Raw genomic sequence first — 25,229 nt, forward strand, 5'->3', positions numbered from 1 at the left:
GAGAACTCCAGGTCCTCCTCAGCCAGGGTATCAAATTTATAGAATTTTGCAAACGTGTTTGCCCCTGACCAAGTAGCAGCTCGGCAAAGTTGTAAAGCCGAGACCCCTCGGGCAGCCGCCCAAGATGAGCCCACCTTCCTTGTGGAATGGGCATTGACAGATTTTGGCTGTGGCAGGCCTGCCACAGAATGTGCAAGTTGAATTGTACTACAAATCCAACGAGCAATAATCTGCTTAGAAGCAGGAGCACCCAGCTTGTTGGGTGCATATAGGATAAACAGCGAGTCAGATTTTCTGACTCCAGCCGTCCTAGAAACATATATTTTCAGGGCCCTGACCACGTCTAACAACTTGGAGTCCTCCAAGTCCCTAGTGGCCGCAGGCACCACAATAGGCTGGTTCAAATGAAACGCTGACACCACCTTAGGGAGAAACTGGGGACGAGTCCTCAATTCTGCCCTATCCATATGGAAAATCAGATAAGGGCTTTTATAAGACAAAGCCGCCAATTCTGATACTCGCCTGGCAGAAGCCAAGGCCAATAACATGACCACCTTCCACGTGAGATATTTCAGATCCACGGTTTTTAGTGGTTCAAACCAATGTGATTTTAAGAAACTCAACACCACGTTGAGATCCCAAGGTGCCACAGGAGGCACATATGGGGGCTGAATATGCAGCACTCCCTTTACAAATGTCTGAACTTCAGGTACTGAAGCTAGTTCTTTCTGAAAGAAAATCGATAGAGCCGAGATCTGTACCTTAATGGAACCCAGTTTTAGGCCCATATTCACTCCTGCGTGCAGGATATGCAAAAATCGACCTAGTTGAAATTCCTCAGTTGGGGCCTTTTCGGCCTCACACCATGCAACATATTTCCGCCATATGCGGTGATAATGATTTGCTGTAACCTCTTTCCTGGCTTTAATAAGCGTAGGAATGACTTCCTCCGGAATGCCCTTTTCTTTCAGGATCCGGCGTTCAACCGCCATGCCGTCAAACGCAGCCGCGGTAAGTCTTGGAACAGACAGGGCCCCTGCTGTAGCAGGTCTTGTCTTAGCGGCAGAGGCCACGGGTCCTCTGAGACCATCTCTTGAAGTTCCGGGTACCATGTTCTTCTTGGCCAATCCGGAACCACGAGAATTGTGTTTACTCCTCGCTTTCTTATTATTCTCAATACCTTTGGTATGAGAGGCAGCGGAGGGAACACAAACTGACTGGTACACCCACGGTGTCACCAGAGCGTCCACAGCTATCGCTTGAGGGTCTCTCTAGTTTTTTGTTTAGGCGGGACGCCATCATGTCCACCTGTGGACGACCCCACTGATGTACAATCATTTGGAAGACTTCTGGATGAAGTCCCCACTCTCCCGGGTGGAGGTCGTGTCTGCTGAGGAAGTCTGCTTCCCAGTTGTCCACTCCCGGAATGAACACTGCTGACAGTGCTAGTACATGATTTTCCGCCCATCGGAGAATTCTTGTGGCTTCTGTCATTGCCATCCTGCTTCTTGTGCCGCCCTGTCGATTCACATGGGCGACTGCCGTGATGTTGTCTGACTGGATCAGCACCGGCTGGTGTAGGAGCAGGGATTTTGCTTGACTTAGGGCATTGTAGATGGCCCTTAGTTCCAGAATATTTATGTGAAGGGAAGTCTCCTGACTTGTCCATAGTCCTTGGAAGTTTCTTCCCTTTGTGACTGCCCCCCAGCCTCGCAGGCTGGCATCCGTGGTCACCAGGACCCAGTCCTGAATGCCGAATCTGCGACCCTCCAGAAGATGAGCACTCTGCAGCCACCACAGAAGAGAGACCCTGGTTCTTGCAGACAGGGTTATCAAGCGATGCATCTGAAGATGCGATCCGGACCACTTGTCCAACAGGTCCCACTGAAAGATTCTGGCATGGAACCTGCCGAATGGAATTGCTTCGTAAGAAGCTACCATCTTTCCCAGGACCCGCGTGCAGTGATGCACCGATACCTGTTTTGGTTTTAGGAGGTCTCTGACTAGAGAAGACAACTCCCTGGCTTTCTCCTCCGGGAGAAACACTTTTTTCTGGACTGTGTCCAGAATCATCCCCAGGAACAGTAGACGTGTCGTCGGGACCAGCTGTGACTTTGGGATATTCAGAATCCAGCCGTGCTGGTTCAGCACTTCCTGAGATAGTGTTACTCCTACCAACAACTGTTCTTTGGACCGTGCCTTTATTAGGAGATCGTCCAAGTACGGGATAATTAAAACTCCCTTTCTTCGAAGGAGTATCATCATTTCCGCCATAACCTTGGTAAATACCCTTGGTGCCGTGGAGAGTCCAAACGGCAGCATCTGGAATTGGTAATGGCAATCCTGTACCACAAATCTGAGGTACTCCTGGTGAGGATGGTAAATGGGGACATGCAGGTAAGCATCCTTGTTGTCCAGGGAAACCATGTAATCCCCCTCGTCCAGGCTTGCAATAACCGCCCTGAGCGATTCCATCTTGAACTTGAATTTTTTTATGTACATGTTCAAGGACTTCAAATTTAAAATGGGTCTCACCGAACCGTCCGGCTTCGGTACCACAAATAGTGTGGAATAGTAACCCCGGCCTTGTTGAAGTAGGGGTACCTTGATTATCACCTGCTGGGAATACAGCTTGTGAATTGCCGCTAGCACCGCCTCCCTGTCTGAGGGAGCAATCGGCAAGGCAGATTTTAGGAACCGGTGGGGTGGAGCCGACTCGAATTCCAGCATGTATCCCTGAGATACTACTTGAAGGATCCAGGGATCCACCTGTGAGCGAGCCCACTGATCGCTGAAATTTCTGAGGCGGGTCCCCACCGTACCTGGCTTCACCTGTGGAGCCCCACCGTCATGCGGCGGACTTGGAAGAGGAAGCGGGGGAGGACTTTTGTTCCTGGGAACCTGCTGTCTGTTGCAGCCTTTTTCCCCTACCTCTGCCTCTAGACAGAAAAGACCCTCCTTTTCCACGCTTGCTTTTCTGGGTCCGAAAGGACTGAACCTGATAAAATGGCGCCTTCTTAGGCTGTGAGGGAACATGGGGTAAAAATGCTGACTTCCCAGACGTTGCTGTGGAAACTAGGTCGGAGAGACCATCCCCAAATAATTCCTCCCCTTTATAAGGCAAAACTTCCATGTGCCTCTTGGAATCTGCATCTCCCGTCCACTGGCGAGTCCATAAGCATCTCCTAGCAGAGATAGACAATGCACTTACTTTAGATGCCAGCCGGCAAATTTCCCTCTGTGCATCTCTCATATATAAGACTGAATCTTTTATATGGTCAATCGTTAGCAGAATAGTGTCTCTGTCTAGTGTGTCAATATTTTCTGACAGTTTATCTGACCACGCAGCGGCAGCACTGCACATCCAAGCTGACGCAATAGCTGGTCTAAGTATAATGCCTGAGTGTGTGTATACAGACTTCAGGATTGCCTCCTGCTTTCTATCAGCAGGCTCCTTAAGGGCGGCCGTATCCTGAGAGGGTAGTGCCACCTTTTTTGACAAACGTGTGAGCGCTTTATCCACCCTAGGTGGTGTTTCCCAACGTGACCTATCCTCTGGCGGGAAAGGGAACGCCATTAGTACCTTCTTAGGAATTACCAATTTTTTATCAGGGAAAAGCCACGCTTCTTCACACACTTCATTTAGTTCATCTGATGGGGGAAAAACTACGGGTAGTTTTTTCTCCCCAAACATAATACCCTTTTTTGTGGTACCTGGATGTAAATCAGAAATGTTTAACACCTCTTTCATTGCCTCAATCATGCAGTGAATGGCCCTGACAGGCATTAGGTTTGACTCATCGTCGTCGCCACTGTTATCAGTATCCGTGTCGACATCCGGGTCTGCAAACTGAGGTAGCGGGCGTTTTAGAGCCCCTGACGACCCCTGAGGCACCTGGACAGGCACGAGCTGAGATCCCGGCTGTCCCACATTTGGCATGTCGTCAAATTTCTTATGTAAAGAATCTATACGTGCACTCATTTCTTTCCATAAGTTCATCCACTCGGGTGTCTGCCCCGCAGGGGGTGACGTCCCTTCAAAATGCATCTGCTCCGCCTCCACCTCATTATCCTCATCAAACATGTCGACACAGCCGTATCGACACACCCCACACACACAGGGAATACTCAACAGAGGACAGGACCCACAAAAAGCCCTTTGGGGGGACAGAGTGAGAGTATGCCAGCACACACCAGAGCGCTATATATATACACAGGGACTAACTGAGTTATGTCCCTAATAGCTGCTTTTCATATAATATATGTATATATACTGCCAAATTTAATGCCCCCCCTCTCTTTTCCCTCTTACTGTTACTGTATATTGCAGGGAAGAGCCAGGGAGCTTCCTTCCAGCCGAGCTGTGAGGAAAAAATGGCGCCAGTGTGCTGAGGAGATAGGCTCCGCCCCTTTTTTTGCGGCCTATTCTCCCGCTTTTTATGGAATTCTGGCAGGGGTATTTACCTCATATATAGCCTCTGGGGCTATATATTGAGGTATTTTAGCCAGCCAAGGTGTTATTATTGCTGCCTCAGGGCGCCCCCCCCCAGCGCCCTGCACCCTCAGTGACCGGAGTGTGAAGTGTGAGAGGAGCAATGGCGCACAGCTGCAGTGCTGTGCGCTACCTTGGTGAAGACAGAGTCTTCATGCCGCCGATTTTCCGGACCATCTTCTTGCTTCTGGCTCTGTAAGGGGGACGGCGGCGCGGCTCCGGGACCGAACACCAAGGACTGGGCCTGCGGTCGATCCCTCTGGAGCTAATGGTGTCCAGTAGCCTAAGAAGCCCAATCCGGCTGCAAGCAGGCGAGTTCGCTTCTTCTCCCCTTAGTCCCTCGCTGCAGTGAGCCTGTTGCCAGCAGGTCTCACTGAAAATAAAAAACCTAAGTCTATTCTTTCTAAGAGCTCAGGAGAGCCCCTAGTGTGCATCCAACCTCGGCCGGGCACGAATTCTAACTGAGGCTTGGAGGAGGGTCATAGTGGGAGGAGCCAGTGCACACCAGGTAGTCTGAAATCTTTCTAGAGTGCCCAGCCTCCTTCGGAGCCCGCTATTCCCCATGGTCCTTACGGAGTCCCCAGCATCCACTAGGACGTCAGAGAAATAAAAAAAAGACACAGAAAAGAAGAACAAGAAGACATGCCCCGAAACTGGAGGTTGCCGTTTTAAGAAAAATTTGAGGCGGAGTTACTTTATAGTAAGGAGAGTAGATGGGTCAGATGTAGGGATGTAAGAGCACATCTGACAATCATAGGACTTCAAAAACAGATTCTCTGACCCCAATTCAGTCCCGCCCCCAGTTTGTGTACCTATGGTTTATACAGCATCACACAGTAGGCTAACCTCAGTGAAAATATGCTTCATCTGCGCTTGTTTGTTGCGAAATCGCTTGATTTTCTGCTGGATCCTTGGATCTTTCTCAAGATCTTGGAGCGTTGCCCACTTACAGTGGAGGTACGAACTGTGAGAGACAGCCATCACAAATTAATCCCATTAAAACACTTACAATATCTTAAATAACAATGAAAAACAATCTGATATCTACTAATGGAATATTTTCATGTTCCATACATATTTCATTCTTCTTTTCCTTCAGGCTTTCTGAAGGGTCTTTGTAAAAACAAAAAAAATATATATATTATACCCAGTTATTGAAAGGTTTGCTATGTAAAGCCTGAAATCAAGATAAATAATGCAAGATGTTTTTAACTTTTAATGTGACCTTGCAATTAACACAATGAAAATGAAAAAGAAAGACAATGTTTAGGAAAAGAAATGGAAAACTTAAAATACCCAGATGGAACATCTGAATTTTGTAACCCTTATGAGAAATAGCTTCAGACATGCCACCCTACAATAAGTGCCATCCCACAATATGTGCAGAATGTGGAAGACTGTTGCAACATAAAGGAAGTGACCAAATCCTACCAGGAATTCCAGCAGCTCATAAAGGGGAGATGTACTAAGCATTGATAATACACCAACCAATCAGCTCCTACCAGTAATTTTTCAAACACAGCCTGTACCGTGGCATTTAGGAGCTGATTGGCTGGTACTTTATCTCTGTCCATTTACTCTTTCTTCAAGGCTTAGCACATCAGCCCCTTAAGGTTATCATTGATCTCTTGGTACCCTAGTTAATTAGTATTCACCTTAAGCCTTTGAATCTTTGTTTATTGTAACCCTTCTAATTTGTAACTTTCAACATCAGTTCCATTAGATGCTTGGCAACCTTGTGGAAGACTGATATCAAGGAAACTGCAAGAAAACCCTACAAGAAGAGTCGTTTTTATAGCTTTTTAAAATGGGATTTTGGTACTTACAGATAAATTATTTTCTCTAAAGCCACAGGTGACACTGGAACATGCCGACACTGGGGTATAGACGGGTGGCTATAAAGAGCCTGGCACTTTAAATTTTAAACAAGTGTGAAAGCTCCTCCCCCTCTATTTCAGTTAATAATTAGCAGAGAGGAGACGGGACGAAGAGAAGTAGAAAACACTCGAATGAGGAGAGAGAAAAACGCACATGAACAATCAACACTTTCAAAATCGAACAACGACAGATGCAGGTGAACAGCGCTGGGCGGGCGTCCAGTGTCCCCTATGGCTTCAGAGAAAAGGATTTATCGGTAAGTACCAAAATCCCATTTTCTCAGGGGACACTGGAATAGGCTGACACTGAGGACGTCCCAAAGTTTCCCCTCTGGGCGAGTGATCGCTGAGGAACCTGCAACACAAGACGGAAAAACTAGAAGCAGAAGTCGCAGACGTGTCAAACTTGTAAAACTTAACAAAAAAGTATGAATATGAGACTAAGTTGCCGCCCGGCAGAGCCGAGTCGTGGTGGCTACACGACTAGCAGCCCGCGAACGTGTGGAGTGAATAGAAATGGACACCGGTGGTAATTGAGCCTTTTGAAGATAAGCCTGACAAATCGTCATGCGAATCCATGAATTCCTGAACTTTCGGAAGAAGCGTCAATCAGCACTGGAAGATAATTGACAACGCGGAAATTTGAACCTTCAGAGATCCCTAACAGAGTCTGGAATCCAACCCTGCTTGAAGAACAAGTAGAAACAGGGACAGTCAAAAGGACCCAGTCGGGAAACGGTGACGTTCGCACCAAGCCACATAAAAGCGCCATATGCAATGGTTATGGGCTGCTGTAACTGGTTTTCTAGCCTGCAACATTGTGGGAATAACAGCATCTGGAATCCCATGATGGCTCATGCTGTCGGCATCAACAGCCAACGCGTTAAACGCAGTTGCGGTAAATCGGGGTGAACGAAAGGACCTTGTTGTAACAGATCTCGACGTAGAGGTACTATAGTGGCCACAGATCGTCCACCAGAAAGGAGCACAAGTCGGAAAACAAAGTCCCCCGAATCCAATCTGATGCCATCAGAATCACCGTAGTCAATTCTCTCTTGATATTCTTGAGAACTCGAGGAAGCAGTGGAAATGGTGGAAACAGGTAGACGAGGCCATACGGCCAAGGAACCATTAGAGTGTCCATCGCTTCTGCCTGTGAATCCCATGTTCTGTACATGATTTAGTCTGGATGCCATGTGGGCATCGCCACCATCGCACTAGTGGTTTGAAAACTTCTGGGTGTAGAGCCCATTCTCCCAGATGAAGATCCTGGCAACTGAGGTAGTAGGCTTCCCAGTTGTCCATACCCGGAATAAACACAGCAGAAAGAATGATATTGATGCGTTCGGCCCAAGTAGAATTGGATCGGTATGTTATACCGCTGCTTGAAATGCCAAATGTCAGTATACAGACATAGGCATTCCTAGCAGTGGAATGCCAGCAGGGGGACGAGTGTACCGCTTGCCACAGGTTCTAGTCTTCCTCTATGGGTGTCGTGGACATTTTTTTATTGTGACAGCCGGGGCACCGGATGATTTTTTTTATTTTTATTGTGACAGCCGGGATACCGACGAGCAGTATGCTGACTGCATACCCGTAGAATCCATGCAACTTCCTACATTGCTGCTCGACTGCGAGTACCGCCTTGTTTGTTTACATAGGCAACAGCAGTCCTGTTATCTGACTGAATACTTACCGCCCTTGAGCAGACAACATGGGCGCCGTCCAGTAGTGCATTGTAGATCACTCCCAGTTCCAACACATTTATCGGTAATGGAGATTTCTGAAGCAACCAACGACCCTGAAACTGCAAATCCAGTACCACTGCACCCTATCTTTGGTGACTGGCATCTGTCGTCAGAACAACCCAATCCCATATTCCGAATCTCCTGCCAGCTGTGAGGCTGTTCATCTGAAGCCACCAAAGGAGTGACACTCTGGTTTAAGGAGTTAAATGTATCAATTGATGAAGAGTTAAATGAGACCCTGACCATTGATGCAATTTAAGGTCGCAACCATCTTACCCAACAAGCAAATGCACAAGTGTACCGAAACTGTCCTAAGCTTGAGTAGTTTCTAAACCATAAGGCGGATACTCTGTGCTTTGTCCTCCAATGGGAAGACTTTATGAGCATACGTGCTCAGTATCATCCTTAGAAACGGAAGACGCTGTGATAGGTAGAGGGATGGATTTTTTAAAATTGATTATCCAACCATGTCTTACTAAGACGTTGTAACACTGCTGAGTTCACCAGGGATTGTATTGCCCCCTGGAGTGCAATCCTTTTGTCTTGCGCTACGGGGCAAACCTGTCGAGAAAAACTTGGCTGGCAGTAAAAATAAGAATTTACTTACCGATAATTCTATTTCTCGGAGTCCGTAGTGGATGCTGGGGTTCCTGAAAGGACCATGGGGAATAGCGGCTCCGCAGGAGACAGGGCACAAAAGTAAAGCTTTCCGATCAGGTGGTGTGCACTGGCTCCTCCCCCTATGACCCTCCTCCAAGCCAGTTAGGTACTGTGCCCGGACGAGCGTACACAATAAGGGAGGAATTTTGAATCCCGGGTAAGACTCATACCAGCCACACCAATCACACCGTACAACTTGTGATCTAAACCCAGTTAACAGTATGATAACAGCGGAGCCTCTGAAAAGATGGCTCACAACAATAATAACCCAATTTTTGTAACTATGTACAAGTATTGCAGATAATCCGCACTTGGGATGGGCGCCCAGCATCCACTACGGACTCCGAGAAATAGAATTATCGGTAAGTAAATTCTTATTTTCTCTATCGTCCTAGTGGATGCTGGGGTTCCTGAAAGGACCATGGGGATTATACCAAAGCTCCCAAACGGGCGGGAGAGTGCGGATGACTCTGCAGCACCGAATGAGAGAACTCCAGGTCCTCCTTAGCCAGGGTATCAAATTTGTAGGATTTTACAAACGTGTTTGCCCCTGACTAAATTACCGCTCGGCAAAGTTGTAAAGCCGAGACCCCTCGGGCAGCCGCCCAAGATGAGCCCACCTTCCTTGTGGAATGGGCATTTACATATTTTGGCTGTGGCAGGCCTGCCACAGAATGTGCAAGCTGAATTGTATTACACATCCAACTAGCAATAGTCTGCTTAAAAGCAAGAGCACCCAGTTTGTTGGGTGCATACAGGATAACAGCAAGGCAGTTTTCCTGACTCCAGCCGTCCTGGAACCTATATTTTCAGGGCCCTGACAACATCTAGCAACTTGGAGTCCTCCAAGTCCCTAGTAGGTGCAAGGCACCACAATAAGCTGGTTCAGGTGAAACACTGACACCACCTTAGGGAGAGAACTGGGGACGAGTCCGCAGCTCTGCCCTGTCCGAATGGACAAACAAATATGGGCTTTTTTGAGAGAAAAAAACCACCAATTTGACACTCGCCTGGTCCAGGCCAGGGCCAAGAACATGGTCACTTTTCATGTGAGATGCTTCAAATCCACAGATTTGACTGGTTTTAAACCAATGTGATTTGAAGAATCCCAGAACTACGTTGAGATCCCACAGTGCCACTGGAGGCACAAAAGAGGGTTGTATATGCAATACTCCCTTGACAAAGTTCTGGACTTCAGGAACTGAAGCCAATTCTTTCTGGAAGAAAATTGACAGGGCCGAAATTTGAACCTTAATGGACCCCAATTTGAGGCCCATAGACACTCCTGTTTGCAGGAAATGCAGGAATCGACCGAGTTGAAATTTCTTTGTGGGGCCTTCCTGGCCTCACACCACGCAACATATTTTCGCCACATGTGGTGATAATGTTGTGCGGTCACCTCCTTTCTGGCTTTGACCAGGGTAGGAATGACCTCTTCCGGAATGCCTTTTTCCCTTAGGATCCGGCGTTCCACCGCCATGCCAACAAACGCAGCTGCGGTAAGTCTTGGAACAGACATGGTACTTGCTGAAGCAAGTCCCTTCTTAGCGGCAGAGGCCATAAGACCTCTGTAAACATCTCTTGAAGTTCCGGGTACCAAGTCCTTCTTGGCCAATCCGGAGCCATGAGTATAGTTCTTACTCCTCTACGTCTTATAATTCTCAGCACCTTAGGTATGAGAAGCAGAGGAGGGAACACATACACCGACTGGTACACCCACGGTGTTACCAGAACGTCCACAGCTATTGCCTGAGGGTCTCTTGACCTGGCGCAATACCTGTCCCGTTTTTTGTTCAGACGGGACGCCATCATGTCCACCTTTGGTATTTCCCAACGGTTTACAATCATGTGGAAAAAACTTCCCGATGAAGTTTCCACTCTCCCGGGTGGAGGTCGTGCCTGGTGAGGAAGTCTGCTTCCCAGTTTCCATTCCCGGGATGAAACACTGCTGACAGTGCTATCACATGATTTTCCGCCCAGCGAAAAGTCCTTGCAGTTTTTGCCATTGCCCTCCTGCTTCTTGTGTCGCCCTGTCTGTTTACGTGGGCGACTGCCGTGATGTTTTTCCCACTGGATCAATACCGGCTGACCTTGAAGCAGAGGTCTTGCTAAGCTTAGAGCATTATAAATTTACCCTTAGCTCCAGTATATTTATGTGGAGAAAAGTCTCCAGACTTGATCACACTCCCTGGAAATTTTTTCCTTGTGTGACTGCTCCCCAGCCTCTCGGGCTGGGCTCCGTGGTCACCAGCATCCAATCCTGAATGCCGAATCTGCGGCCCTCTAGAAGATGAGCACTCTATAACCACCACAGGAGAGACACCCTTGTCCTTGGATATAGGGTTATCCGCTGATGCATCTGAAGATGCGATCCGGACCATTTGTCCAGCAGATCCCACTGAAAAGTTCTTGCGTGAAATCTGCCGAATGGAATTGCTTCGTAGGAAGCCACCATTTTCTACCAGGACCCTTGTGCAATGATGCACTGTTTTTAGGAGGTTCCTGACTAGCTCGGATAACTCCCTGGCTTTCTCTTTCGGGAGAAACACCTTTTTCTGGACTGTGTCCAGAATCATCCCTAGGCACAGCAGACGTGTCGTCGGGATCAGCTGCGATTTTGGAATATTTAGAATCCACCCGTGCTGTTGTAGCAGTATCCGAGATAGTGCTACTCCTACCTCCAACTGTTCCCTGGACTATGCCCTTATCAGGAGATCGTCCAAGTAAGGGATAATTAAGACGCCTTTTCTTCGAAGAAGAATCATCATTTCGGCCATTACCTTAGTAAAGACCCGGGGTGCCGTGGACAATCCAAACGGCAGCGTCTGAAACTGATAGTGACAGTTCTGCACCACGAACCTGAGGTACCCTTAGTGAGAAGGGCAAATTTGGGACATAGAGGTAAGCATCCCTGATGTCCCGGGACACTATATAGTCCCCTTCTTCCTGTTCGTTATCACTGCTCTGAGTGACTCCATCTTGATTTGAACCTTTGTAAGTGTTCAAAAAATTTTTAGATTTAGAATAAGTCTCACCTAGCCTTCTGGCTTCAGTACCACAATATAGTGTGGAATAATACCCCTTTTCTTGTAGTAGGAGGGGTAATTTAATTATCACCTGCTGGGAATACAGCTTGTGAATTTTTTCCCATACTGCCTCCTTGTCGGAGGGAGACCTTGGTAAAGCAGACTTCAGGAGCCTGCGAAGGGGAAACGTCTCGACATTCCAATCTGTACCCCTGGGATACTACTTGTAGGATCCAGGGGTCCTGTACGGTCTCAGCGCCATGCTGAGAACTTGTCAGAAGCGGTGGAACGCTTCTGTTCCTGGGAATGGGTTGCCTGCTGCAGTCTTCTTCCCTTTCCTCTATCCCTGGGCAGATATGATCTTATAGGGACGAAAGGACTGAGGCTGAAAAGACGGTGTCTTTTTCTGCAGAGATGTGACTTAGGGTAAAAACGGTGGATTTTCCAGCAGTTGCCGTGGCCACCAGGTCCGATGGACCGACCCCAAATAACTCCTCTTCCTTTATACGGCAATACACCTTTGTGCCGTTTGGAATCTGCATCACCTGACCACTGTCGTGTCCATAACATCTTCTGGCAGTTATGGACATCGCATTTACTCTTGATGCCAGAGTGCAAATATCCCTCTGTGCATCTCGCATATATAGAAATGCATCCTTTAAATGCTCTATAGTCAATAAAATACTGTCCCTGTCAAGGGTATCAATATTTTTAGTCAGGGAATCCGACCAAGCCACCCCAGCTCTGCACATCCAGGCTGAGGCGATCGCTGGTCGCAGTATAACACCAGTATGTGTGTATATACTTTTTATGATATTTTCCAGCCTCCTGTCAGCTGGTCCTTGAGGACGGCCCTATCTATAGACGGTACCGCCACTTTTTTTGATAAGTGTGTGAGCGCCTTATCCACCCTAAGGGGTGTTTCCCAACTCGCCCTAACTTCTGGCGGGAAAGGGTATACCGCCCATAATTTTCTATCGGGGGGAACCCACGCATCATCACACACTTTATTTAATTTATCTGATTCAGGAAAAACTATGGTAGTTTTTTCACATCCCACATAATACCCTCTTTTGTGGTACTTGTAGTATCAGAAATATGTAACACCTCCTTCATTGCCTTTAACGTGTGGCCCTAATAAGGAATACGTTTGTTTATTCACCGTCGACACTGGATTCAGTGTCCCTGTCTGTGTCTGTGTCGACCGACTAAAGTAAACGGGCGTTTTAAAACCCCTGACGGTGTTTTTGAGACGTCTGGACCGGTACTAATTGTTTGTCGGCCGTCTCATGTCGTCAACCGACCTTGCAGCGTGTTGACATTATCACGTAATTCCCTAAATAAGCCATCCATTCCGGTGTCGACTCCCTAGAGAGTGACATCACCATTACAGGCAATTGCTCCGCCTCCTCACCAACATCGTCCTCCTACATGTCGACACACACGTACCGACACACAGCACACACACAGGGAATGCTCTGATAGAGGACAGGACCCACTAGCCCTTTGGAGAGACAGAGGGAGAGTTTGCCAGCACACACCAAAACGCTATAATTATATAGGGACAACCTTATATAAGTGTTTTCCCTTATAGCATCTTTTTTATATATTTCTAACGCCAAATTAGTGCCCCCCCTCTCTGTTTTAACCCTGTTTCTGTAGTGCAGTGCAGGGGAGAGCCTGGGAGCCTTCCCTCCAGCCTTTCTGTGAGGGAAAATGGCGCTGTGTGCTGAGGAGATAGGCCCCGCCCCTTTTTCGGCGGCCTCGTCTCCCGCTCTTAACGGATTCTGGCAGGGGTTAAATATCTCCATATAGCCTCCGGAGGCTATATGTGAGGTATTTTTAGCCAAAATAGGTTTTCATTTGCCTCCCAGGGCGCCCCCCTCCCAGCGCCCTGCACCCTCAGTGACTGCCGTGTGAAGTGTGCTGAGAGGAAAATGGCGCACAGCTGCAGTGCTGTGCGCTACCTTTAGAAGACTGAGGAGTCTTCTGCCGCCGATTCTGGACCTCTTCTTATTTCAGCATCTGCAAGGGGGCCGGCGGCAAGGCTCCGGTGACCATCCAGGCTGTACCTGTGATCGTCCCTCTGGAGCTGATGTCCAGTAGCCAAGAAGCCAATCCATCCTGCACGCAGGTGAGTTCACTTCTTCTCCCCTAAGTCCCTCGTTGCAGTGATCCTGTTGCCAGCAGGACTCACTGTAAAATAAAAAACCTAAGCTAAACTTTTCTAAGCAGCTCTTTAGGAGAGCCACCTAGATTGCACCCTTCTCGGCCGGGCACAAAAATCTAACTGGCTTGGAGGAGGGTCATAGGGGGAGGAGCCAGTGCACACCACCTGATCGGAAAGCTTTACTTTTGTGCCCTGTCTCCTGCGGAGCCGCTATTCCCCATGGTCCTTTCAGGAACCCCAGCATCCACTAGGACGATAGAGAAAATGTGAAATCTAGTTTGTAAACCTACAGATCTGTGGACAGGAGAACCCAAGCGTCATGTAAAATTTGAAGGCGGATTCCCACCGTGGATACCCCCAGGTGGGAGGGGAGCCCGTCATGTCACAGTCTTTTCTGCAGGTTTAAGTTCCTGGCAACAGGCAACTAGTTGCAGTTTACCACGCCCTCTACCTCTCGGAGGTGTATCCATTCTTCTTCGTCGAAAGGCCCGTGCTGTCTGAAAGGAACAAAATGAAGTCCCCGCACAGGGAGGTCTTGTATGTGTAGGAGGAGTTGGGAGATAAGTGGATTTTCCTCCCGTGGCCTGAGAAATCCACTTGTCTAAATGCCTTACCAAAAAGGAACTCTCCGGCAAATGGAAGAGCTTATACAGCTCTCTTGTATTCTGTCATGAACGCAGCCACAATGTTCTCCTAGCTGCAATAGCAGATATTCTGGAATTAAACTGACCAATATCTTTAGCAGCTTCACCTAAGTAAATTGCAGATTCTTTAAATGTGTTCTGCCAAAATAATCACTTAGTCATCTGGAACCCCTGCCTGTAGACCTTTATCAGTGCTTTTCCAAGCCTCTGACAGTATGCGAGTGAAAGGATAGATGACCGACGAACGTTGCTTTTTGCCAAACAAGGGAAAAAGCAACGTATCAGATATGTTTAAAATCTGTCACACTGCCAAAATAAGGGGTTCTATTCCGTGGGGGTCATTCCGAGTTGATCGCTCGCTAGCTACTTTTTGCAGCGCTGCGATCAGATAGTTGCCGCCTATAGGGGAGTGTATTTTCGCTTTGCAAGTGTGCGAATGCCTGTGCAGCTGAGCTCTGCAAAAACATTTTGTGCAGTTTCTGAGTAGGTCTGAACTTACTCAGCCGCTGCGATCACTTCAGCCTGTCTGGTCCCAGAATTGACGTCAGACACCCGCCTTGCACACGCTTGGACATGCCTGCGTTTTCCCAAACATTTCCAGAAAACGGTCAGTTGACACCCATAAACGCCTTCTTCCTGTCAATCTCTTTGCGATTGACTGTGCGAATGGATTCTTCGCTAAATCCATTGCTCAGCAACGATCCGCTTTGTACCCATACGACGCGTATGCGCATTCTGGTGTGTACGCATGCGCAGTAGTGGCCTGATCGCTGCGCTGTGAAAAACGGCAGCGTGCGAACAGGTCGGAATGACCCCCCCTTGTGCGGAATCCTGATTAGATAAATCCTCAGATTCAGAGATCTCATCTAACGCAAGATCTACTTTGTCTTCGGACATGAGTTTTTCCCGTCTCACCCGATTGTAGGACCTGAGGCAAGGACCTCTTCCTTATCTTTTGTAAAGATGCCTAAAGGTGCATACACAGAGGACGTTTTTGCCCAGTGTGTATGCACAGCGATAATGTGAACATCGCTGAACAGAAAATCGCACAGTGCATACACCCAACCCAGTGATGTTCACGGAGGTGAAAGTGGTTCACTCGGCCGGTAAAACAGGCCGACGGACGGCGGCTGCCAGCAAGGATGCGGGAGCGCGCATCAGCGCTCACCACCCAGCCATACACACTAGGAGATTTTGAGCTCAAAGTAGCTCAAAATGCAAAAAGTGAGCTACTTTGAACTCAAAATCGCCTAGCGTGTATGCACCTTTAGACTGATTCATAGAAGGCTCTATGTTTGTCAGACCTTCTACCGACTTGGCAACAGCGGCAACCCAAGGCGGTTCAGCAGCAACAGAAGTGGAAGGTGATCTGGATATCCGTGTGAAATCAGCAGCCTCACAAAATTTACGAATTGCAGGAAGTTCACTATGTAATTGTGACACAGTATCAGAGAGCTACCGCCGAAGGATATGGGGGGGGGATTGGGGGGGGGGGGGGCGGGGAGGTGTCCTGAGAGGAGCCAGATTGAACCATCTCCGCAGCACAAGCATCAAACAAGGAAGACTCATCAGTGTGAGCTTTTTTTTATTGCATATGGAGTAAACAAACAAAAACATTTTTGTTGCCTTTGCAGTTCAGTCCACGACACCCATAGAGTGGGAATAGAACCTGTGGTGAGCGCAGCTCGCCACGGAACCCACATAAGTGGGGAAGGGTTATCCTGAAGCCAAGAAACAAAAAGGAGAAAAGAAATCAAATAAATCAAGGCTGGAGCTCAGCCAAGTGTGACCAGCTCCCTCTGCACAATTCTAAACTGAGGGATGAGGGGGAATAGAGGGGGAGGAGCTTTCACACTACTTTAAAATTTAAAGTGCCAGGCTCCCTATAGCCAACCGTCTTTACCCCAGTGTCGGCATGTTCCAGTGTACCCTAGTGGCTGACTAAGAAATACCATTTATAAAAAACTTACTAAATAGGTTGAGTGAACATTTGCTTATTAGTATCTTTCCCCCATTCCCGAGATGCAATTACTATTTTGTTCATATTTGTTATTGGGCTGACTATCCCACACAGCTGTACAGAATTGGGGAGTTTATACTCATCAGCGCTGTCTTTGTCTTCTTAAGTTGTAAAATTCACAATTAATTTTTCTATAAAGTGGAAATTGCAGTAATACAAATTTACTGCACACAAATAAAGTAGAACAAGCCAATAACTAGTGCTAAATGTAATATTAAGAAGAACTCCTACTTGGCGAGAGATTCCATCAATAATAACAATACGTAGGCTTGCCACTATTAACCCTTCATCTGGGACACCTATGATTTACACAGGTTCTGCCGCTGATTAAAACCAGGTGTAATGCAGGCTGTCCTGGATTAAAGGGATATAATGGTAATCTTAAAGCTAGATACACACTATAGCAGGCATTCCCAACCTTGGTCCTCAAGGCACACTAAAGGTGCGTACACACTCTAAATGCCCACCCAGTTCGTGACATCAGTCCCGACGAATCGGGCAGTGTGTATGTACAACACACTGCCCGGGCAGACTGTAGATATATCTGCAGATCAAGTGTGTACTCAGCATAACATTCCACGTTTTATTGCCCGACAGCTAATTCAATTGCCCCCTTGGTCTGATAATAACCTCACACATGGGACCAATTGACATATCTGATTGTCCAGTATGCTATCAAACATATATTATTCAGTTTTCAAAAGAATCATTTGGATAGCCAAACACTGTATGGAACAATTTGTTCCAACATTCAAACTGCCCAACATGTCCAGAACTAATCTAAAGACAGGAATCCTGATAAAATGAGCTAATTTACATTTGCATAAGGTGGGTACACACTAGGCGACGTGCAACATGAGCGACGTCACCTAGTGTCTCCCCCTCCCCGGGCCAGGCGGTCGGCAGCCAGACATACACACCGAGCAATACGATCATATCGCTCAGTGACGTCACGCAGCGCCCAGGCCATGCAGGCAGCTCTTCCAGATTGAGTAGCCTGCACGGCAGACATTGAAAGTCTTTATCAACCCGCGGGGCTGCGCATAGCTGGTCGGCGGCAGAATACATACTTGCAGAGAAAATGAGCGACGTTGCTCAGGAAGGGTGAAAATGAGCGATGACGCTCATTTTCTCTGCAAGTGTGTATGCACCTTTAGGCACTGTGCTAAATAAATATATTCCTTAACAAGTTAATTGAGCAACAATTCAAATACATAAAACTGGTGCAAGTGACATACAAATTTCTGTACTTGACATAGAATTCCTCCGTCTCCATTGGCATTCCTCCAGGAGTGAACTGAAAGACAAATGAAGAGTATAAGTGTATAACCCATGTTAAATTACAGGAGACCAGAATAATAAAACCAAATAGGGCACAAAACCTTTAATATAACTTACAAGACAAAGTTATCAAATAAGACTCAAATATATAAGTAAGAGATTCAGGAGATAAACCAAACAGATACTTAAGATCAGGTTATATTTTATTGTTTTACCACTAACCTTGTTAAATCCTTTCCTTTGAGTGCTTAGGGGGTACAGGGAACACTGGGTATAACCAGGAGAGGAGAGGGTCTGGGCAACAAATAGCTATTTTCCCAGCGGCCCCAGACTACCTCTCCAATATACCCCGCCAGCTCCTGCCGGCACCTAACGGAAAATGTCTAACTGGTGGCGGAGTATATTGGTGGAGTCTGGGGCTGCTGGGGAAAAAATAGTAACTACAGTATTTGGTGCCCAGACCCTCTCCTCTCCAGGTTATACCCGGTGTTCCCTGTGCCCCCTGGTGGGCTGAAGAAGAAAAGTGATGCTTGGGAATAACAGGGCCAGGGCTTGTTTTGTGCTTAAATTTTAATTTCAAATATTGCGAGATAAACAAGTCAATATGTATTTTAGGGTAGTGCATCTTCACACAGTAAGCAAATACAGAATAATCTTTTCCCAGACTAACCCCGGGTACACATTCGCTGATAGTCGTTTAGTTGTGGATTGTAATGATATATCGCCTAATGTGTATAGCCAATTGCGCGCTCCCACGGATCATTCCATCGGGCATGCAGCATGCCCAACGGGAAGACCCAGAGAACGACAGCATGCATTTTTAATGCAGTGGGCAACGATGCATCGCACTGTCATCCACAGCAATATATTATACTGTCGGTTGTGCTGTCAGCTGGGGTACACATCATTCTGATGCACGTGAAAATTATGTGTACATCAGCACACAGCATGACCGACGGAACGATAAGTCGTGGCACCCATACACACTGCACAATGCGGTGACCAGAAGTCACGATGTATCACTGCCCACCGCTATTGCCCCACACTATTAGGTGTGCAGCACGCCCGACGGGACGACCCAGGAACAACACACAGTAATACACGATTCGACTTACACATTAGACGATATGTCGTTCCGATCCGTGTCGGAACACTATATCATTAGATATGTATTGTCTAATGTGTACCCAATGTTAGGATTCTATTCAAAGCAACTGACACATCCCAAATGCAAATCTAAATTCTATTTAAAAAAAAATTATCATCAATTTTTATTTTATTTTTTCGCTTAATACTGCCTAGTACAGAACAATATGCAGCGGCTATAAAATGTATTCACCCCTTTGGCACTGTTCACATTTTAGTTTCTTTCCTCGTGATTAAATTGGATATGCCACTCCTTCTCACTATGCAATGTCAAACAAAGAAAGCACAAAAGCTTTTTTCTTAATTACAAACAAAAAGCAGATAGCTAATTGTACAACACTTTGCAAAGGTCTCTGGAAATAAACCTTTGAGCAATCACTTGCCTTTAGATGTTATAGAACTGATTGAAATCCAGCTGTTTATAATTGATGTGGATCAATTGATTTGCAAAATAAATAGATTGTAAGAAGTCACAAAGTTTGTCAGTACATTTCCAAATAAAAGCAACATCATAAAAGCAAATACGAGAAAAAGTTATTGAAAAGCACCAAACATGGAAAATATATAAACTCTAATTATCCCCTGGAGAACAGTCAAGGCAATTCTAAGAAAATAAGAGGATATGGCACAATTGTGAGTTTGTCTAGAGCAGGTTGTCCACTAAAAGAGAGAATCCAAACAACAACATTTTTTTTAGGGAGCCTAAAGAGTGACCTTTGGATAATAAGACAGTTAGGGGCATATTCAATAGGCCGTGAGGTTTTGCCCGTTAAAAAATACATGGACCTCGCAACCAATCTAAGATTACAGAGAGTATGCTCCAGATAACTGCATAAGAACAATTGGTTGCGGACCTCTCCATTTCTGGACGCTCCTCTCTCCGCTGTGCCTGGCTGCTGCATGCTCCGGACTGCTGCTGCACTCCCATCGAAGAAGATGAAGCTGCCCAGACTGCAGTAAGTGCTTGCACCCTGACAGGTGGTCAAAAACACTGACATGGGGGCAAGCACACTGATTGGGGGTCACACACAGTGATGGGGTGACAGGGGTCTCATGCACACTAATCTTGCACTCAGGAATCTTAATGTGCACAGTGGAAGATGTCGGAGGAAGACTGAAGTCAGGTATGCTCCTCTGGATGTTAGCTCTCGCAAATGTTTGTATGTAAAAAGAGATAAAAAGGCAAGTAATTACTGGACTAATTAAGCCACGGGTGGGGAACCTTCAGCTCTACAGATGTTGTTGAACTACACATACCAACATGCCCTGCTACAATTTTGCTATTTGGCCATGCTAAACGTGTTGCATGGCATGCTGGGATGTGTAGTTTAACAACAGCTGGAGAGCCGCAGGTTCACCAACCCTGAATTAAGCCAACTGAAAACTTCCAATTGGTTAATTAGTTATTAGGGAGGGGTGCCCAAGGCCTCCAGACAGAAGTCCTGACAATTTTTACTTAAAATATCAAAAGAAAATTTTTACTTGCCTGGGAGAAGATCAAAAAATAAAATAAAAAAAATCTCACACCTGTGTAATAAAACTCTGCGGTGTGACATTTTTGGTAACTACGTGGCCAACTAAATATGCCCCATAAAGTCTAATGGCAGTCATGGGAAAAACTAGCTATGGGACAATAATAGCCCAGGAACGAAACAGTTATGCAAAATGCTAAGCATCGTTAACTCTAACCTAGGGCCTCATTCTGAGTTGAGGGCAAAAACAAAAAAAAACAAAAAAAAAGTAACTTTGCACCTGGCCAAAACCATGCTGCATTGCAGTTGGGGCAGATTTAAAATGTGCAGATTCTAACTGAGGTAGTGAACAATGTCCCTGCGTTGACACTGCTCCATCTAGGAGGTGCAGCAGATTCTGACAGTGCACAGGAACAGCCAGGTAAGAGACTTATCTCTTGGTACCAGTAATGGTGCCCATACACTTGTGTGATGCCCCGCGGCGCGACATCGCAGGGTATCGCACCTGAGCTGCCAAAGTGATTACCATGCGATCGATCGCATGGTAATCACGTGATGGGCACGTCACCGCCGAGGGGGCGGGTGCCCATCGCGCACCGCAGTGCGATATATTGCATGTGTTAAAAAAAACACATGCAATCGCACTGCGATGCGAGAAATATTATGTGCAGCATATACTATCATAAGACGCGACATTCGAGCAGCGTGTCCGCGCATCGCGTCTCATGGTACCTTAAATGTGCATACAATCCTTCGATTTCTCTCTCAGATCCGGTCGAAATCGAAGGATAGCACCTAATATCACTATAAGACAGAGTGTACAAGATGATGTCCCTTTCTGAGGACTTAACACTAGCAAGAAGTGGTGACTGTTTAATGGTCAAGAGATGGATCTGCCTGTTGATGGCAGTCCCAAACAAGCAAAAGCGAACATCCTTTCCAGGTGGGTGGGCAAATATATTCTGGGCCCTATGGTAAGTGAAGACTTTAAGACAGCATAGCACAGTCAATAAAGTCCCTTTGCAAGCAACTGACACTGATTTCTTATTTTCAGAGTCCCTAGCTGCAGGGATTTCAAGAGCAGGTATGGGAATGCACACAGAAAGTGTCATTCTCCTACTATTAAATGCAGGGCCTCTATGTTGTCTTTGAATATTCCCTTTACAGATTGTATACACTGTATCTGTGATTTTGAAAATGTGCGATTTTGACTATACTACAGTATGTACTAGATTGTACACCATATAGTCAAAATTGCCTTGCCTGCACAGTCTGTTTTTTCCTGCGATGCCGACCCCGCAGGAGCGCACAACGGTATCACAAGCTCTGTACACACACGGTGCGATATGTGCTAACTTTTCTTATTATATAGTCAAAATCGTAAGATAACATCGCACCATGGGCCTAATTCAGAGTTGATTGCAGCAGCAAATTTGTTAGCAGCTGGCCAAAACCATGTGCACTGCAAGGGGGGGGGGGGGGGGGGGGGGTTTGGCAGATGTAACATGTGCAGAGAGAGGTAGATTTGGGTGTGGTGTGTTCAAGCTGAAATCTAAATTGCAGTGCAAAAATAAAGCAGCCAGTATTTACCCTGCACAGAAACAATATAACCCACCCAAATCTAACTCTCTCTGCACATGTTATATCTGCCCCCCCCCCCCCCCGCAGTGCACATGGTTTTGCCCATCTGCTAACAAATTTGCTGCTGCGATCAACTCTGAATTACCCCCTAAGTTAATTTCTAACCGCCTCTGTACTCTTCTACCCTTACTAATTCACCCTGACCAGTTAGGGTTTGTGTCAGACAGAGAATCGTCAGATAATGCTCATAGGGTTTTGACTTAATTAATGTTTCTGTATCGTAGGAAGGCATAGCTTTGCTTTCTCTGGACACAGAAAAAGATCATAGGTTGTACGGGTGGCACTTGATGTGCCGGCTGTCGGGATCCCGGCGCTTAGCATACCAGCCCTGGAATCCCGACAGCTGGCAAACCAACAACTATTTTCCCTCTTTGCTGTCCACGACACCGCTATAGGGGGAATATATAGCATGGCATGCGTATCGCTCTTTCAAGCTCGCCTCGCTGCCGGTATACCGGCGGTAAGGATCCCGCTGCCGGGATCCCGAGCGCCGGCACACCGTAGTAGGCCCAGTTGTACATGTGACCTGTTTTCTCCAAATGTGGTTTTCAAGGCCAGATTCTCTTGTCTATGTTAGCATTGTATAATCCCCTTTTGCTTGAGTGTTCAGTAATGGGTTTCTGTATGGTGTGTTCCCCACTAACAGCATTTGCCAGGGGTGGCCTCTTTCCCCTCTCATTTTCGCTGACTATTGAACCTCTAGCTGCTAAAATTTGTGCTGCAAAAGACTTTTCTGAGGTGGAGGTTGGAAATACAACTCAATCTTTGCAGATGACAATCTTCTTGTTGTTACGGAGCCATACATGATAAATTGTAGGATTAAAACACTTCTAAATCAGAAGCATTAACCCTTTTTCTCCCAGAGGACACTGTATTTCATCTCCGCCTTTCTCCTCACAGTTACATGCAGGGTGGCTTTAGAGGCGCGGCCTGTGTGGAAATCCACTTGGCAGATCTCTTTTCGATTCCTTGCAGTCTTTCCATTCTCACCTCTATGAGTCTCCCTACAGGCCTGGGATAACATTATCTATCTTTCCTTCATCTAGGGGACACATCATGGCCATGGGGTTAGTGAGGGATACAGCTAGCCTGCATCAAAACAGGCGATAGTTCTATGTATAATTTCCGTGATTCTTTTTTTTTCTTTTCTTTTTTTAACGAGGCAGAGAAACGGTTTCTTACAATGTTTATTTATATTAGAAAAATAAAATTTTCTTGCAGAATGGGTACATAGAAGAGAGGAGTACAAAATATAGTATACTGAATATTTAAAATGTTAAACTCCTGACATGCCACTACACTCAACCGCCCAGCGTCTCCCAATGGATTCAGAGAGAAAACGGAAATGTAAAAAATTCTGTTTCCTTGAATCAATCCATTTTGATTACATGATGTAAGAAAATAAACAAAATCCTCAAGGTATAAATACTATTAGCAGCTACTTGTCAGAACAGGCTGTTTTTGTGAATCCGTTGGACTCAGACCAACCGAAGGAGCAGATGCTCCTGAATGCAGGAAACAAGGAGGATGAAGATAATTCCTTTTCATATATTTTATTAACGGCAACAGATCTTAATGTGGCTGAAGAAAGTCTGTGACTAACTAATTCAGGGTTGGCGAACTGCAGTGAATGAGGTCACTGGACTCCTGAAGAATGAAGTTAGTGAATGTAGAGAGAGGTGGATTGTTGAATGATGAAATGGGCGTGGCTGAGGAACTATGACGAGGTCTGAGGGATGACGTAGAAGCGTGCGAAGAACTGCGAATAATTGGTTTCTGGATGGTATGAGAACATGAATGAAAAACTGTAAAGAATGTCCACTGAATGATACGAAGTTGTGACTGAAGAACTGTGAAGAATATGCTTTGGATGATACGAAGACATGACTGAAGAACTGTGAAGATGTGTTTGCTGTGTGATGCAAAGACGTGACTGAGGAACTGTGAAGATTTGTTTGCTGGATGATACGAAAAATAAGATTTTACTCACCGGTAAATCTATTTCTCGTAGTCCGTAGTGGATGCTGGGAACTCCATAAGGACCATGGGGAATAGACGGGCTCCGCAGGAGACTGGGCACTCTAAAAGAAAGATAAGGTACTATCTGGTGTGCAGTGGCTCCTCCCTCTATGCCCCTCCTCCAGACCTCAGTTAGGATACTGTGCCCGGAAGAGCTGACACAATAAGGAAGGATTTTGAATCCCGGGTAAGACTCATACCAGCCACACCAATCACACCGTATAACTCGTGATACTATACCCAGTTAACAGTATGAAATATAACTGAGCCTCTCAACAGATGGCTCAACAATAACCCTTTAGTTAGGCAATAACTATATACAAGTATTGCAGACAATCCGCACTTGGGATGGGCGCCCAGCATCCACTACGGACTACGAGAAATAGATTTACCGGTGAGTAAAATCTTATTTTTTCTGACGTCCTAGTGGATGCTGGAAACTCCGTAAGGACCATGGGGATTATACCAAAGCTCCCAAACGGGCGGGAGAGTGCGGATGACTCTGCAGCGCCGAATGAGAGAACTCAAGGTCCTCCTCAGCCAGGGTATCAAATTTGTAGAATTTAGCAAACGTGTTTGCCCCTGACCAAGTTGCAGCTCGGCAAAGTTGTAAAGCCGAGACCCCTCGGGCAGCCGCCCAAGATGAGCCCAACTTCCTTGTGGAATTTATTTATTTATTTATTAACAGTTTCTTATATAGCGCAGCATATGGGCTTTTACTGATTTAGGATGCGGCAATCCAGCCGCAGAATGCGCCAGCTGAATTGTGCTACAAATCCAGCGAGCAATAGTCTGCTTAGAAGCAGGAGCACCTATTTTGTTGGGTGCATACAGGATAAATAGCGAGTCAGTTTTCCTGACTCCAGCCGTCCTGGAAACATAAATTTTCAAGGCCCTGACTACGTCCAGTAACTTGGAATCTTCCAAGTCCCTAGTAGCCGCAGGCACTACAATAGGTTGGTTCAAGTGAAAAGCTGATACCACCTTAGGGAGAAACTAAGGACGAGTCCTCAATTCTGCCCTATCCATATGG

At 46.4% G+C, this 25,229-nt stretch overlaps 1 protein-coding gene across 4 annotated transcripts in view; it reads right to left on the bottom strand.

Annotated features, from left to right (window-relative positions):
• The window catches only part of CHD6 (chromodomain helicase DNA binding protein 6), a 522,916-nt gene that overhangs the window by 247,960 nt on the left and 249,727 nt on the right, over nucleotides 1-25,229 (bottom strand). For all 4 annotated transcript variants that reach the window (XM_063960191.1, XM_063960189.1, XM_063960190.1 and 1 more), the window contains 2 exons: nucleotides 17,876-17,934; nucleotides 5,339-5,456 (listed from right to left, as the gene is read on the bottom strand). In XM_063960191.1, coding sequence (XP_063816261.1) covers nucleotides 5,339-5,456; nucleotides 17,876-17,934 — 177 coding nt within the window. The remainder of the gene's footprint in view (nucleotides 1-5,338; nucleotides 5,457-17,875; nucleotides 17,935-25,229) is intronic.

This window comes from Pseudophryne corroboree, chromosome 3 (assembly GCF_028390025.1).
Source record: "Pseudophryne corroboree isolate aPseCor3 chromosome 3, aPseCor3.hap2, whole genome shotgun sequence".
In the NCBI taxonomy this organism is placed as follows: domain Eukaryota; kingdom Metazoa; phylum Chordata; class Amphibia; order Anura; family Myobatrachidae; genus Pseudophryne; species Pseudophryne corroboree.